General features: G+C 47.8%; 1 protein-coding gene and 1 gene segment (V, D, J or C); both read left to right on the top strand.

Moving 5' to 3' along the window:
* Positions 1-16,365, top strand: part of LOC101037060 (T cell receptor beta constant 1-like) — a 41,259-nt gene that overhangs the window by 2,973 nt on the left and 21,921 nt on the right.
* Positions 6,244-10,911, top strand: LOC101033484 (anionic trypsin). The gene is made up of 5 exons (XM_003929787.3): positions 6,244-6,371; positions 8,433-8,592; positions 9,650-9,903; positions 10,299-10,435; positions 10,724-10,911. The coding sequence occupies exons 1-5, from the start codon at positions 6,290-6,292 to the stop codon at positions 10,874-10,876; spliced, it is 786 nt and encodes a 261-aa protein (XP_003929836.1). The 5' UTR covers positions 6,244-6,289; the 3' UTR covers positions 10,877-10,911.

Here is a 16,365-nt window from a genome sequence, read left to right as displayed (position 1 = left end):
ATTTGATGCCTCTTTACATCTGGTTTTCAGTAGTCTGCTGGCTCTCATTCAGGGTGGTTTATTTCCTTGTGCATTATGTAATTTGATATAAATTCATCTTTTCAGAATTCTTTAAATACTGGAGTACAAGTGGGTTTTCTAGGAAATATTCATGCTCGCCTCTGTCAAGCAATTGGGGTGCTACAGACCTAATATTATTTTATTTTGTAATTCTCAGTATACATCTTCTTGGTCATAGAATGTCTGTCTCAAACCCCAATGGGCTGACTGTTCAGTGACCATGAATATTCAGAGTAAATTTTTTAAAAATCCTTCACCCAAAGCCAAGATCAGACTTTGTTAACTGCTTCTACGATTAGTTTTCTAGCTCATCCTCTCACTAATGGTGTAGCTCTTTGTGTACCTAGCTTTATAAAGGAGTGATTCCTATCTAGTTCCTGGTTCATGTAAGGTCCCGTGGGCCTTCTCCAGTTTTCATGTGCACTAATTCTCCGGGTCACAGGAATGTATACGTACAACAGTTTTATCTCATGGGTGTGGTGCTAGCTTACCTTCCTGCCTCATCCTCCCATTGCCTTCCTGCCTCACGCTCCCATTACAAATTAACCTGTAGTGAAGCCTTGGATTATGAAGCACATTCCCATCTCTTTAAAAGCAGTAAAGCACTGTGGCTAGGAACTTGAACTTTGTCAAGAGAGAAACCTAAGTTTAAAATTTGGTTCTTCCGCTTTAACTCTAGGTGTAACCTTAACAAGTTACACAATTTCTCTACACCTTAATTTCTCTGTAGAAGGTAAGAATAATAGCAAGCTTTTTAATGAAGGGTTTTTTTTTTAATAAAAAAGCGATGCAATTATCTGCATTAAAAGTACAGAGACAAAATAAGCAAATAATGTAGTTGCTACCTAAATGTATTTCTCACTGTAAAAACGCATTTTACCACTATCAATTCCTTCCTCAAGAATAAGTGTGGCCCTCTCTCAGAAAATTTTATTCTTACAATTGCTTTTCTTTTAGCTATTTTAATTACATTAAAAATTCATGGTATTATAAAATATGCATATTATCAAAATAAGAAGTCAAAATCACTCAATTAATAAAATTAGATCATACAATACATAGTTTTAGAATTTATTCCCTTAACCCAACAATATTTCATGAATGCCATTTCATGTCAAAAATATTTTACATTAACTTTAATAAGAATAGTTCAATATACTGATGACCATCCTTCATACAATCAAAACCCATGGCAAGGTATATATCCATAGGCTAGATGACAGGGTTATGTAATTTTAAATAGCAATTGGCTGTGTGTGTTGAATTATTTCTAGACTCAGAAGGAAGTTATGAAAGCCCTCCTAACTCTACCTGCAAATGGCTGGTTCCTTTTTACTCAAGTGTTAACTTAAATGCCACCTTTCCAAAGAGACCCTTCCTAATCACCCTCCATAACAGCACTTCAGCAGTCATCCTATATTATATTATCACTTTTTCCTACTTTAGTAATATGTACTCATCATTTACTGAAAACAGTATATGTGCATCCCATTTCTATACCTCCTCACATGTGCATAAATGCATCCACATGCACACGCAGATGCCCTGAAAACAAGAACCTTTTCCATCTTCTTCATTGCTGCTTCCAAATAGCCTGGAACAACTCCTGGAATATCACTGCAAGAACTGCAGTAAATATTTGTGTGTCAATAAATATGAAAAAAAAAGAGGAAGATTTATACAGCTGCAGTGGATTTCCCTGGAGGAAAACTCTACAAAGGCATTTGAGTTTAGATAATCTAAGCCCATAAAAAATTAACTAGATTATTCTAACAGGAAAGGAATGAGCACTTCAAACTTTGTATGTCTTATTCTTGTTTTAAATGTATGCTTTAGTTGGGGGGAAGGATAAGAAAAGATTAAAGGACACAAAATTACAGCTAGATAGGAGGAATAAGTTCCAGCGGTTTACAGCACTGAAGGAGGGCTGGAGAAAACAAGCTTTGTATTTGAATAGAAAGGCACGCATTACATATGCCAACCCCGCTCTGCTGACTTACCCAAGACTGGGAAATGGAACAGATGATACAGGTTCTAGAGAGAAGAAAAGTGCAGAACCTGTTCAAACACAGTGGTTCCGGGGTGGAAGGTTCTCCGCTGAAATTGTGTTGGTGCCTGTGTGGATGCAGCACTTAGTTTTGAGCCTTGGGGGCCTTTTGAAGGTCCTTCTGGGCAAGATGATCTTGAGGAAATGACTGACCCGTTGGCTGCCTTCCAAATGGATGACACAGTCTAGCCTTTTTATAAGCTAAATGAGTAGAAGGAACCCAATTAACTGGATTTATCACCAAACCTAACTTGTGGGCCTCAATCTAGAGCTAGTACAATTTAGAAAAATAAATACACACATCATATATTAAACTCTGAGTATCATGAAAGAGATCCTAGATGTTACAATAATAAGAGCCTACATGTGTGTTTCTCCTACACTCTGTCCTGGCTTTCTTCTGCTTCCCATCTAAGGGAGCCTGGACTCATGTAAGCAGCTCTAACAGGCCAAACAAGGGAGAGTGGTCAAGGAGTAGCTGAAGTGTGAACAGAAAGACTCACCGTTATATTACAGCAATCAATCTATCCTTAAAATAATTTAGGTTTAGTCTCAAGTGCTAGAGGCTTCCCCATTTACTGATATACGGAAGCCTGAAGAATAAACAGAACTATAAACTTTCCTCTGGGCATAAAACTTGCATGTATATCATGGATTCAAGGTGGGGAGCAGCTGGGCAGGCAGGAGGAGGAGTGGGGGGCAGGAAAGAGGAGGGGCGGGAGGCAGGCGCGGAGGACCGCACTACTCCCTTTAGCTGATCAGTCTTGACCCACGCATACTCTTTGCCTCCATCTTACAAGTCAGACTTTCCTGACTCACACAGAGCACTCCTTTCACACTCCAGATTCAGTGATTCCTGGGATGAGATAGTAATGAAAACAACTCTTTATTGGATAAAGAGAAATTGTGCCATGGGGGAAATTTCTAAGTAGCTTAGAAAAAAATATAATGGATGAAGAGAGGAGCTGGAAGTTCGCGGGGAAGGCAGCCTAGAATCTGACAATCCAGTTAGAGAATGATGAAGAATCCCGGAACCCAAGGAGGAGTTGAGTAAGAGTTTAGGAGAGAGATCTGGTGGGATTTGAAGAAGAAAGTATTTTTTAAAAAAACTAATTTGGAATCTAACGCTTTTCAGACTACTAGGAGGTCTGAAAGACTCAACTATGTAGCAAAATGAAGGGGAATGAACTTTGTCTGAATAGGGAAGGTTCTAGTACGATCTCTGCTTTCCTTAGCCAAGTGACCCTGGAGAAGTCACTTGACCTCTGAACTTTAGATTGCTCATCTGTAAAAAGGAGAGAACAATATCTGCTGCCTACCTCCTCAGTGAGGCTGCACCAAGGATGAACTCAGAGGAGGTGAAGCAGAATGCCCTATGGCCGAGCAAGCATGCCCTAGAGTCGACCACCCTACTTACATCCCATCTTTACAACCTACTGGCTGTGTGGCCTTGAGCAAGTCACTTCAGCTCCAGAAAGCTCATTTGATCATCTGTAAAATGGACAATCTCATAGGTGATTGTGATGATAAAATGAAAAAAACATTCTTAACTTACATGAGTTACAAGCTGTATAGTAAGTTACATGGTGTATAATAAGTTATGTCATATAGCGTAAACACATAAATGATTCACTGTTATCATAATTGAAGAACAGTGGTTTGTATGCTCTGCGCTAAATATAAGCCAGAAAGATGCCTTGGAGAAGTAGACCAACAAATCTATAGCTCAGAATGAACGGTACCCAGAATGGCATGTCCTCCAAACTGAGCTTGGGCAGTTGGATCTGAACTTATCCTACACTCTGAGTCTAGAATATACGGTAACAGTCTCTACCTATAGCTGTCTTTTTTGTCTGTAAGGTCATTCCTTTTTGAAGGAAGTTGACCTCAGACTATACTGCAATAGTTAAAGGAAGAGTGTAAAATACTGGAGAAGGCTAGTCTTCAAGCTCTATATACAGAAAATTCTCATATTCTTGAGTGTTCCCCTTCAGACAGAGGGTCAAAGCCACAAGCACTGATCTAAAAATCCTCTTTTCCAGCTGGGCGCAGTGGCTCACGCCTATAATCCCAGCACTTTGGGAGGCCAAGGCAGGAGGATCATGAGGTCAGGAGTTCAAGACTAGCCTGACCAATATGGTGAAACCCCATCTCTACTAAAAGTACAAAAATTAGCCAGGTATGGTGGTGCATGCCATTAATCACAGCTACCCAGGAGGCTGAGGCAGGAGAATTGCTTGAACCCAGGAGGTGGAGGTTGCAGTGAGCCAAGATCAGACTACTGCGCTCCAGCCTGGGCAACAGAGCGAGACTTCATTAGAAAAAAACCCTTTTCCAAAGCAGTTTTCCATCTTCTACCAAGGATCACCTCCCTGTCCAGTGCACACTGGTATGTACAGCTGCCAGAGCAAGAGTCTCTCCTTGTCCCCTAAGGCGGGAGTTCTGTAAAGACCCCATGACAAGGGGACAAAACAAAACAACATGTATTGGGACAACACAGAAAAAACCCCTATTAACAATGCTCCAAGACCTAGCTACCTCAGGCTTGGCCAATTATCCACAAGCAGAGGTGTGGCATCTACATGGCAGTCATGGCCTGAGTGGGTCTGGAACTGTGGCAAGGTGAGGCTCTGAGACAAGGTGCTAGGAGAAATGTTAATTCAATCATCATTTCTGCCAGGAAGAAAAGCACCAGGAAGGAATGTATAGTTTGGGCCAGGCACAGTGGCTCAAGCCTGTAATCCCAGCACTTTGGGAGGCCGAGGCGGGCAGATCACGAGATTAAGAGATCGAGACCAACCTGGCCAACATGGTAAAACCCCATCTCTACTAAAAATACAAAAAAAATAGCTGTGGTGCTGTGCGCCTGTAGTCCCAGCTACCAGGGAGGCTGAGGCAGGAGAACTGCTTGAATCTAGGAGGCGGAGGTTGCAGTGAGCCAAGATCGCACCACTGCATTCTAGCCTGGTGCCTGGCAACAAAGCAAGACTGTCTCAACAACAACAACAATCAAAAAAAGCAAAATTAAAAAAAAGTAGTTTGTCCTCTGGAGGCCTCTGCCTTGATCCTCAATAAATCTCCTTTTAGATTTCACTTGCAGCAGTTCTCACACTTCACAGCACTCTCCATAGCTTCTGTTGGCCTATGGTCAGCTCTGCCAAGATCTGTGTTCTTGAGCGAGACAGAACCCTTCTGAATCTCAGTCTCTTCCTCTATAAATGGAAATAATTTTGCTCTGAACAAATCACAATTAGCATGTTTGTGGGAAGTTAAACTGTGAAACTCAGCATAAATAAAAAGCAATGTACCACTGTTGCTTATGTGAAAACTCTTATAAAGCTGTCAGGCATCATGCACCATCTAAGTATAGCAGAGTTAGGTATGAGCCCATTAGTGATTAGAGGGGGTACTGGGTGTAGCGGGGGTCTCTGAGCAGTGGGTCTCCTGGCTCGGCAGTCATGCCAGGAGCTGCACCTGAAGTGTGCGTCCTCCCAACTCCATGGGCCCCAATTTGGCATTTTCTCAATTCCCTCTGGTTTCCGTTTACTTCCTCCCTTTAGCCCCCGGCCATGTCTAATTTCACCACCGAGTTTCTGAGCTTTTCTCACTTTGTTCATCATCTCCAGAACATCCCTGCTTCTTTTACCTTTCAAAAAATTCAATCATGAACTTTGCTCACTCCTGCCCATCACCAACCTGAGCTCAGAGTTGCTGAGGAGGGAAAGCACCCTCCTAAGGAAGCTCCTCCTTTCCTTACATCATTAGACTCGAGTGCAGACAGCATATGCATCTCCACACTGCTCTGCCAGGATGTGCCTCAGTCAATCACACAATTGTTTGATTGGTAGGGCCCAAATCAGGATATTCTCTGGGAAGATGCACTTCATACTGAGCCCAGCATCTCACTGCATCTAAAATGGAAAATTCTAGACGCATCCCTCCATGTCTTTGTTATTAAACTCAATATGTGACTTGTTTACCATGTGCTAAAATCTCTACATCCTGCTGATTCTCAAATCAGATCATAATCCAGATTTACCATGGTCCAAACTCTGACATTTGATTTGGGGCATGTCATTGGGGTTCAGGCTGTCAGCCCTGAGCAGGTGGGTCAGTTTGCATCACCCTGAGTGCAGGTTGCCAGGGCAACCGTGAGGCTGCATAAAGAGAACCCATGACAGGATGCACATGAGAGAGACAAGTGTCTTCACACTGAAGAAGGGGAGGAGCACACCATTGGTTTTCCACCCTCCAGATGCACTGAGTAAGCTCCTACCTAAACTGTGCCCCTCCTTCTTTGAAACATTTCCCATCCTTAAGCCTTTGTAGGAAGGAGAGCCATCTGGAAGTCCAGAATCCTATGGAATGCTGCGTCTCCCTTCTTACCCTTCTGTGTTGGAGTTCTCATTCACCAAAGCCTTGGATTTGCCATTCCTGCACAGTGACTGGAGAGAAACATCTTTACATTCACAGGAATGAGCCTTAGATAAGACTTCGCTCCTCTCATGGGGGCTCCAGGACACTGAAAAGCCAAGCTTGCCACCAGTGCTTGCCCTTCCTTAAAGTACATTAAATAAATTCCCAATAGTTAAAAATATTCCTAAACAGCCAGGCCATTCTCCCTCCTAACTCTCATCTCCTCACCCTAACAAAGCCCAGCTGTGTGATCTGGGGCTTGGCCTCCCCTGCTTTCCCCATCCCAGCATCCTTCCAGGAAACAGCTGGTCTCCCTCTCAGCCCTCCGAAGGCAAGTTTCCTTATCACCTGTGAATCACAAACCCACAGAAGTGGCCAAACATAGCCAAGCTGATGCAAGACCCTGAGAAGGGGAAAGCTGCAGGTGTGTTTGTGCTGGGAGGAGTGGTGACCCTCACCTCACAGACACCTCCTCTCCCGATCCTCGGCAGGTATAAAGATGGTCCTCCACCACCAGTCAGTCACATTCTACCACCATGAATCCACTCCTGATCCTTGCCTTTGTGGGAGCTGCTGGTGAGTCTCATGCCCTGCCTCAGGCCCCACCCACCCCCTTTCCTGGCAGACACATGCCCTACCATTTTTGCCACCTCTCCTATTTTGACTATGCTCTGACATTCCATTTCCTCCATCTGGCATCTCTCCTTCCATCCTCCCTGGACTCTCTTTAAGCCTCACCTGTTTCATCTTCTCCCCGATTTTACTCCCACGCTGCCGTTCATCCATATCCGAGCTGTGGCTGGAGAAGCTGGGAAGGGAGACCAGGTGGGGCTGGCCAACGAAATGAAGCAGCAGGCTTCAGGCTTGGCTCCCACAGCACCAGAATAGCACCTCTAGAGCTACTCTTAACCTTGAATGCACCTGGGGAGGTTGAAAATTACTCATGCCAGAGACTCAAGAAATTCTAAGGCCGGGCGCGGTGGCTCAAGCCTGTAATCCCAGCACTTTGGGAGGCCGAGGCGGGTGGATCACGAGGTCAAGAGATCGAGACCATCCTGGTCAACATGGTGAAACCCCGTCTCTACTAAAAATACAAAAAATTAGCTGGGCATGGCGGTGCGTGCCTGTAATCCCAGCTACTCAGGAGGCTGAGGCAGGAGAATTGCCTAAACCCAGGAGGCGGAGATTGCGGTGAGCCGAGATCGCGCCATTGCACTCCAGCCTGGGTAACAAGAGCGAAACTCCGTCTCAAAAAAAAAAAAAAAAAAAAAATTCTAACTTCATTTGTCTGGGGTGTGGCCTGTGTCCTGGGCTTTTAAGCTTCCCGGGTGATTTTTCACATTTCCAGGCATGCAGCCAAGGTTAAGAATTGCTGTTCTATTGGCCCATAACAAGGTCTACCTTTGTTCTGCTGAAGTGAGCCTTTGGGGGCTGCCCTCAACTTTGCCTTCACTGCAGAGATCTGAGCTGTAGAGGAAGCTGGTCATGGCCAGGTCTACGCAACAAGGCGGTTTCCTAGTTTGGCCAAAATATCCTGACAACCTGGGGCTCAAATAGTCAGGGGGAGTGCACAGGTGATGAATAAGAGAGAGAAGCACTCAGTGGGTGAGGCAACCACATCCTAACTCCTATCCCACCGGAAGCATTGTAAGGACATTCCTTGTGTCCTCAGCCTGGTGACCCCAGGAGAGATCTAAGCCCCCGCAGGGTACCTAGCTATGTACCCTGAAGACACAGAGACTTGGGAGCCACATCCTGTGATGCTCATGAGGGGGTAGCAGTGCTTCCTCCCTTGCCTGGCCTCACGGTGCTTGTTAAGGATTTCTAATTAGCTGGAAGCAACCACAGGCTGCGAGTGCCACTCTAACATGATACCGACTTGGTTTCTCCCTTTCCATCTCCACTCCAGTTGCTTTCCCCTTTGACGACGATGACAAGATCGTTGGGGGCTACACCTGCGAGGAGAATTCTGTCCCCTACCAGGTGTCCCTGAACGCTGGCTACCACTTCTGCGGTGGCTCCCTCATCAGCGATCAGTGGGTGGTGTCAGCAGCTCACTGCTACAAGTCGTAAGTGTGGGGCCCCTGACTGCAAAACTCCCAGCCAGGCCCCCTGGGAGAGCTTGGGTTCAGCCCAGGGGAGCACTGAGGTTGGGTAAGATGGATGGGAGAGGTGGTGGAGAAGGAAACTTGTTGACAGCAGCTGACTCTCCTGAGCAGAGAGTGAACACAAGACAGGAACCTCTCACACCCAGGCAAATTCATGTAACAGCGAGGGCTAGGGTCATGAAAACAGGCAGGGATGATCCTGGGGTGGTAAGAGCTAGTAAGAAAAGCAGGCAAGTACCTTTTGCTGGTTAGCTACACATTAAAGCCACCTAAGCATTTTTTAAAATACTGATGCCTGTGTCCTATCCTAGGGCAATTAACTCAGTTTTCAGATAGAGGATGTGAATATCAGTGAGGTTTAACATTCTACCTCTGGTAACTGTAGAGTGTAGAGAGAGAGCTGAGACCCACTGCCTGCACCAAGAACTCTCAAACCTGAGTAGGCATCAAAACCACCTGTAGGCTTGTTAAGGCACAAATCACTGGGTCCCATCTCCAAGGTTCTGATCAGTAGTTGTAGGAAAGGACCAAGAATTTACATTTCTAAACAAGTTCCCAAGAGATGCTGATGCTGCGGCTGCCACTGGATTAGATTTCACAAAAGGGTGGTGCTCACCAGACCGAGAAGGGACGGAGGGAGGAACAGGTGCTGTGCACACTTAGCAAAGGCATGGGGCGAAGAATGCTGGGAAAGCTTCAAGGAGCTCCTGGTGCCCACAGTGCTAGTGCCTGTGGAGCTTGTGGGGAAGAGGCTAGAAAGGCGGGTTGAGAAGCAGCCTCTGGTGGGATCCCTTTGCCTCCTCCCTACTCCATCACCAACAACCTCTGAAGCAGAAAGATCTTGGGTCTCACACCTACCCTGACCCACATCCCTCCACTGTGCATGTGATATGGCCACACACCCCACCCCCTGCCTCCAGAGCTTTCCATGAGCAGGGAGCTTGAGGACCCTGGGGAAGGTGGGGTGAGTGCCCTGGCAGTGGGAGAAGGTTTTCACCACGCCTGCCCTGCCCATCAGCCGCATCCAGGTGAGACTGGGAGAGCACAACATCGAAGTCCAGGAGGGGAATGAGCAGTTCATCAACTCGGCCAAGGTCATCCGTCACCCCAAATACAGCAGCTGGACACTGAACAATGACATCATGCTGATCAAGCTCTCCTCGCCTGCTGTCATCAATGCCCGAGTGTCCACCATCTCTCTGCCCGCCGCCTGTGCAGCCACTGGCACCGAGTGCCTCATCTCCGGCTGGGGCAACACTGCGAGCTCCGGGGGTGAGTGGGACTCTTTGTCCTTCTACTTCCCTCCATCCTCGCACTTTCCAGAACCAAGCGTGCCCCTTAACGCGAATCCTTTTGCCTCTGGGATTCAGACACATCACTTGTGCTCATTACACACAGGCTTTGCACTGGGTACCAGAGAGATGCAAGGTCTCAAGGACTTGGCTCCTAAAATCAAAAGACAGGACAAATAGAGAACTTGCTGTGATCGCCTCTTGGGAGGGGTTCAACAATGATTCTGGGAACTAAAAGCCAGAGTCTCTTGCCAGGACTTAGGTTTTCGGAGTCCTCCCCAGGGGCAGCCCTGAGGGTTCCATCCTAGATTCCTGTCTCCTTCTCTGGACTGACCCACATTTCTCCTTTCCTCCATCTCTTCCTGGTCTTCACAGCCGACTACCCAGATGTGCTGCAGTGCCTGGAGGCTCCTGTGCTGAGTCAGGCTCAGTGTGAAGCCTCCTACCCTGGACAGATTACCGAAAACATGATCTGTGTGGGCTTCCTCGAGGGAGGCAAGGATTCCTGCCAGGTGATTTGACCCCTTCCCATGCTGAGGTTTCCACTGATACCCAGACCCCACCCGGAAAGGAGATTTGAACTCCCAAGGTGGCGGGGCTGAGGAGGCTCCCTGCAGTGCCCCTATGAAGAAGTGAGGAAGGCTCCCTTGGGGGTGCATGCCATGTACTTAGGAAGAACAGAGAATGGGCCATCGTGAGAAGGACGAGCTGGCTGGAAAGGGGTCATTTAAGGTTCAGAGTGAATGTGGCTATATTCCTCCTCCATATCTCTCTTCATACAACTTGTCTCTTCTCCCCAGGGTGACTCTGGTGGCCCTGTGGTCTGCAACGGAGAACTCCAAGGAGTTGTCTCCTGGGGCTATGGTTGTGCCCAGAAGAACAAGCCTGGAGTCTACACCAAGGTCTGCAACTATGTGGACTGGATTAAGGAAACCATTGCTGCCAACAGCTAAAGCCCCTGGTCCCTCTGCAGCCCCTATAGCAATAAAGTGACCCTGCTGTCACTGACTGTGTCTGTGCCTGTTCCCTCCTGCTCCTTCACACTAGAAAGTATCCTCCAGTCTGAGGTCAGATGGGGCTGTCCTCCTTCAAGATAAACAGAGCCTTCAGCTCCCAAAATACATTCCATGGTACACTAGATTGGCACATATAAAGAGATGAAATCCAAAAGTAATAAGAAACTTGGGGGAGAGGGGGGCTGATTTCTAGAGAAAAGTGTGTTTCAGAAAGGTGGTCTTTTGTGGGGGATTGATTTTAATTTGGGCTTCTCACAGCGACCGTGAGAGCTACTCTGCCTTCAGAACAATCACAGCCCAGAAAATGTGTCAGCATCCTCAAGGCAGCCCCAAAAATCTGACGAGCTGAATCTTACTGCTTAAAATACAATAACAACAAATGCTGATGGTGATGACGTGCCTCTCCCAGGAATGTGTTGGCACCAAACCCTCAACCAAGCCCTCCCTTCCTATTCGCCTGCAAAATCAGACTCAAGTAAATCTCCCTGGCCCCCAAGTCTTCCCTCAATTCCCTAGTTCCATCTCTGTGAGCAGGCTAGAGAGATGTTCCTCCTACTGCAGCGGGAGCCAGACTGTGACTTGGGAATTAAGCCCAGCTCTGCACGCTGCATGTTTGTCTTCTTTGCCTTTGGGGTTAGGAGGCTGCAGTGAATCCCACAGCTAACACCAGCTCCCCACTCTAGCCAGGGAAAGAAAGTAGAGAGGGCCTGTATTCACCCATTTGATCAATTAACTGAGGAAGGATTCATTTTTGTAAAACTTGCTTACCTTAGAGACACTTCAAGTGAGTTATTTGGGACTCTTTTAAAAAAGGTAGAAAGAGGCCAAGCACAGTGTTTCACACCTGTATTCCCAGCACTTTGGGAGGCCAAGGCAGGCATATCACGAGGTCAAGAGATCAAGACCATCCTGGCCAACATGGTGAAACCTCATCTCTACTAAAAATACAAAAATTAGCTGGGTGTGGTGGCGCGTGCCTGTAATCCCAGCTACTCAGGAGGCTGAGGCAGGAGAATTGCTTAAACCCCGGAGGCAGAGGTGGTAGCGATCAGAGATCGTGCCACTGCACTCCAGCCTGGCAACAGAGCAAGACTCCATCTCAAAAAAGAGGTGGAAGGAAAGACACCTGAGGGCCGTGACACTATCCAGCCACTCTAGCCACACGTCAGCTTGCTTGCACTCGCTGGACGCAGCAGAGGGAGGCAGGACCCGTGGCACCTGTGGCACTGCTGAAGCCTCCTCCTGCCAACTCTGAGCAGGGCCCATGTAGGGGCCATGGCTCATCCAAGCTTGTCACTGAAGATCCAAGCAAGCTTCTCTTTGGAATCCCACTTTCACATTCTGTCCCAAGTGGTTATGGATACCCCCAGGAGTTGGTACCAAGGGCCAGGTGCAGCCAAGAAAGACAGATGGGTTCAGAGCACATTTCCAGTTACAGGGAACAGAGCACAGGCTTCCAAGTGTCCACAGAGCAGCATGCGACTTGCAGTGATGGGTAGAGTAAAGCATCTGCGGGGAGCACAGGATTCCCGGCAAACACGGGCCTGCAGGCCACAGGCTGTGGAATACACCCGAGCATCAGACACTTGTTTGGCAAACAGTAAGTGTGTAAGATCAGTTACCTCCAGAGGGCCATCGGGGCTCCCGATGTGTGGTTTGTGTGAGGACATGGCTACCACTCATTATCTTCAGAGGAAAACGGGGCTCGGGGCTGGCACACGATGGACAGATGCACACAGGTCACCCAGAAAGTCACTGTGTACAAACATCACTTTGTTCAACGTGGATTTCGTTTTTACAGAATCCAAATGCAGACCCTAGTCTACCTTACAGCCTTGAATTTGTCTGCTTTTGGAGATACATATCCAAACAGATAGACGGATACATTTTTTTCCCTTTCTTACCATAATGTCAATGCCTCGTCTAAATATCATCATCCGTTAAGAGTCAAGGGAAGAACCAAACGCTTCACATAAACAGGGCTGGGCGGGGAGCGTTAGTTTCCACTGTTTTCTGTCTCCAGTCAGATCATTCCTGTCAAAGCCCAGCTGGTTACCTGAAGCCAAGAGGCAGACACAGGGATCCCACAGGCCTTCCAGACAGCTGCTTCCACCTCCTACCTGGGCCACTTGGACTCTTTACACAGAAAAGTGAGTCGTCCCACTCAGAAGGGTTGCCAGCAGAAACAGGGTATGAAAATCACAGGTAACTGAGGGATTTCTTCCAAGTGATCCGTTTAAAATAAACCACCACCACCACCAAAAACAAAACAAGCAAAAAAAAAAAAAAAAAAAAAAAAATGCTTATTCAAAATCCAAGACAAAATGCTGTGAGAGAGCCAGGCCATGGGGTTGCCTTTTCTCAGGTCACACAGCTTTCCCAGTCCATTTGCTCACATGGAACTATGAGATGTGAAGCCCGGCAGAATGTGTGCTCGGGACGGACGCTGGTACTGGTCACCTGTCGGTCCAGACCAAAGAGCAAAGAGGCAGAAAGCTGCAACTCTGTCCTCCTGCTCACAGAGGCTCCGAAGAGCCCCACCTCAGCCTTCACACAAAACAACTCCTCCTGGCTCAACTACATCCAGGCTGGAATGCAGCGGCACGATCTCTGCTCACTGCAACCTCCGCCTCTTGGGGTGAAGTGATTCTCCTGCCTCAGCCTCCCAAGCAGCTGGGACTACAGGCACCCAACACCATGCCCAGCTAATTTTTTTTGTGTGTGTATTTTTAGTACAGATAGGGTTTCACCATGTTGGTCAAGATGGTTTTGAACTCCTCACCTCAAGTGATCTGAAGGTCTGGGATTACAGGTGTGAGCCACCACTTCTGCCCCAAGCTCCATTTTAAAAAAATAATTTCAACTTTATAGATTCAGGGGGTACATGTGCAGGTTTGCTACATGGGTATATTGCGTGATGCTGAGGTTTGGAGTACAAATGATCTCATCACTCAGGCAGTGAGCATAGTTACAATAGGTAGTTTTTCAGCCCTTCCCACCCTCCTTCTCTCTTCCCCCAAGTAGTCAGAGTGTCTATTATTCCTGTCTTTGTATCCATGTGGACCCAACGCTTAGCTCCCACTTATACCTGAGAACATGTGGTATTTGGCTCTCTGTTCCTATGTTAATTTGCTTATGATTATGATCTCCAGCTCCATCCACATTGCTGCAAAGGACGTGATTTCGTTCCTTTCATGGCTACATAGTGTTCCATGGTGTATAGGACCCACATTTCCTTCATCCAGTCCACCGTTGATGGCCACCTAGTTGATTCCATGTCTTGCTACTGTGAATAGTGCTGTGACGAACACGCAACTGTGCGTGTCTCTTTGGCAGAACAATTATCTCCCTTTGGGTGTATACCCAGTAAAGGGATTGCTAGGTGGAATGGTAGTTCTGTTTTAAATTATTTGAGAAATCTCCAAACTGCTTTCTGCGTTAATTTTTCCATGAAGTAATTTACAGCCTCGCCAACAACGTGTAAGTGTTCCCTTTTCTGTGAGGCTTCACCAGCAGCTTCTATTATTTGAATTTTTAGTAATGGCCATCCGTAGCCAAGCTCTTTGAAGGCCAATGTGGAGAAGAGCTATAAAGATCCCTTTTCCAGAAGCGAATTCTGGCCTGCCCACTGGTAGAGCTCTTGTTTCCATCTGTCTTTCACTGTTTGTTTTTCAAAGAAAAATCAAAGGTAAAGTGGTATGATCTTTCACACCTGAACCAGTCTGTAGCCACCAGAGCCTGCTGGGAAGGGGCCCGTCAAGGATGCATGGATCTTGTAACCTGGAATTTGAGAGATCAACAAGCACCATAGCAACCTACCATACAACTGCCCATCAGCTCTCTCCTTTTTCAGAATTAGTTCAATTCTGGCCCTGCAGACACTGGCAGCCACAGGTGACAAACCCTGGGCCTCTGCGGGCTTCCCTTATCACCCAGGGCCATAACGGACTGCCTGTCCTAGGCTGAGACAGCAACTTTCTCTTCAACTGAAATTAAGCGTAAATCCACTTCACCAATAATCATCTCAGGGCACAGTCCCTGGCTCCTTCCTCGAGGCTTTTAAAACACACATCTCTCTGACCCAAACAGGTAGGTGAGACCTGACTTTAAATGGGGGAAATGGGGATGAAGTGGGTATCAGGAATGAGCCCCAAATGCTTTTGCGTGGAGAGAGGCATCCACCTCCCGAACTGTACCTGGAGATGGAGAAAAATGCAGGAGAGGAGAAGAGATAAAAAGAACAAAGCGGCTGCACCACTTTCTCCGAAAGTCCTGGAAAGCTGCTCTCACAGTTGTTTCCTGCCCCGGCTGCTTCGCCAAGGTCTTGGGTGCAGGCAGGGCAGCCTCTGGCTGGGGAGCTTTTGTTCTGGAGATGGGAGAGAGTCCTGCTCATCCGTGGTGCTCAGCAGCAGGCGGTGGGGGGTTGGGGGGGGTGGCCATGGCAGGTGCGGTGCCAGACTCTCAAGCCGGATCCTTGCAGGGCTGACAGAGGCCTTCCTCCTCGTCACCAGGAGACTGCCCAGGGCAGCTGTCACAGAAGTCCAGGGGGCCATCCAGGGCATCCTGGATGAGCGTGTTAAATGCTTTGGAGCCACTGTCATGCTGGCCCTAGTTGCACGCGCACACACATTTTGGTGCCTGAGTCACCTGTGAAGCTGCGATGTCTCCAGGCATCTTCTCTTTGCTTGTGGGGAAGGGGAGCAGGGAAGGCTGGGGATACTCTGTCATGCTCAGAGCTGTACTCTTTTAGCAGCTCCTTATATTCTAAATCCTTGCCCAGGAAGGCCCCGAGTCCAACTCCCCCAGGCTGGCCACAGAGCCACAGGGCTCCATTCCCGGGTCTTAGGTGGCTGCTGGGTCAGCTGGTGTCAGAGGCCCCCGGGTCAGGTGCTTGGGGGTCTTGTGGTGCTCCTGCTGGGCCCAGACAAGAGGCTGCTCTGGGCTCCCTGGGAGCCCCAGAGGCACTGCCACCTGCAGAGCCACATGCCACAGGTGGAAGTCACTATATGGTTGGGGAAGAGTTAGAAGTCGGGAAACCACTCTCTCGTAACAAGGTAGTAAATAGTTTGGCAAAAACTCTGAAAATAAAATGGCACTGCTGAGTAATCATGTGCTTCTGAAAGTGATTGGATTGATTTCCTGTTGCTCCTGCCTGGTCTGAAGGCGGTGCTCGGCTCAGCGGTGGCAGCAGACAAAGCAGCAGCTCAGGAGAATGCTGAATGATGGTGGCCCACACCAGCCAGAGCCACCAGAGCCACAGCAGTGCCCTGTGTCACAGGTATAGCTTGGTGTGGTCGTTGGTACCACACAGGGTTATCCCACGGGGGTTCACCCTGACTGAAGGGCTGGGCAGCACCTGGAGGACCAGGAACACCACACGCCACACCCCTCCACACACACACCGCCCTGAGTCTCTCCTCTGCAAG

The sequence above is a fragment of the Saimiri boliviensis genome, chromosome 10, assembly GCF_048565385.1.
Source record: "Saimiri boliviensis isolate mSaiBol1 chromosome 10, mSaiBol1.pri, whole genome shotgun sequence".
NCBI lineage: Eukaryota > Metazoa > Chordata > Mammalia > Primates > Cebidae > Saimiri > Saimiri boliviensis.
Note: the sequence above shows the minus strand (reverse complement) of the source record. Positions and strands in the feature narration are given on the sequence as shown.

What these genes read in the sequence shown, in the direction of transcription:
- LOC101033484 (XM_003929787.3), top strand. Translation starts at nt 6,290, where the DNA reads ATGCACATGAGAGAGACAAGTGTCTTCACACTGAAGAAGGGGAGGAGC. An exon ending in CCACCCTCCAGATGCACTGA is followed by an intron (nt 6,372 to 8,432) that starts GTAAGCTCCTAC and finishes TCTCCACTCCAG; the next exon opens with TTGCTTTCCCCTTTGACGAC. An exon ending in GCAGCTCACTGCTACAAGTC is followed by an intron (nt 8,593 to 9,649) that starts GTAAGTGTGGGG and finishes CCTGCCCATCAG; the next exon opens with CCGCATCCAGGTGAGACTGG.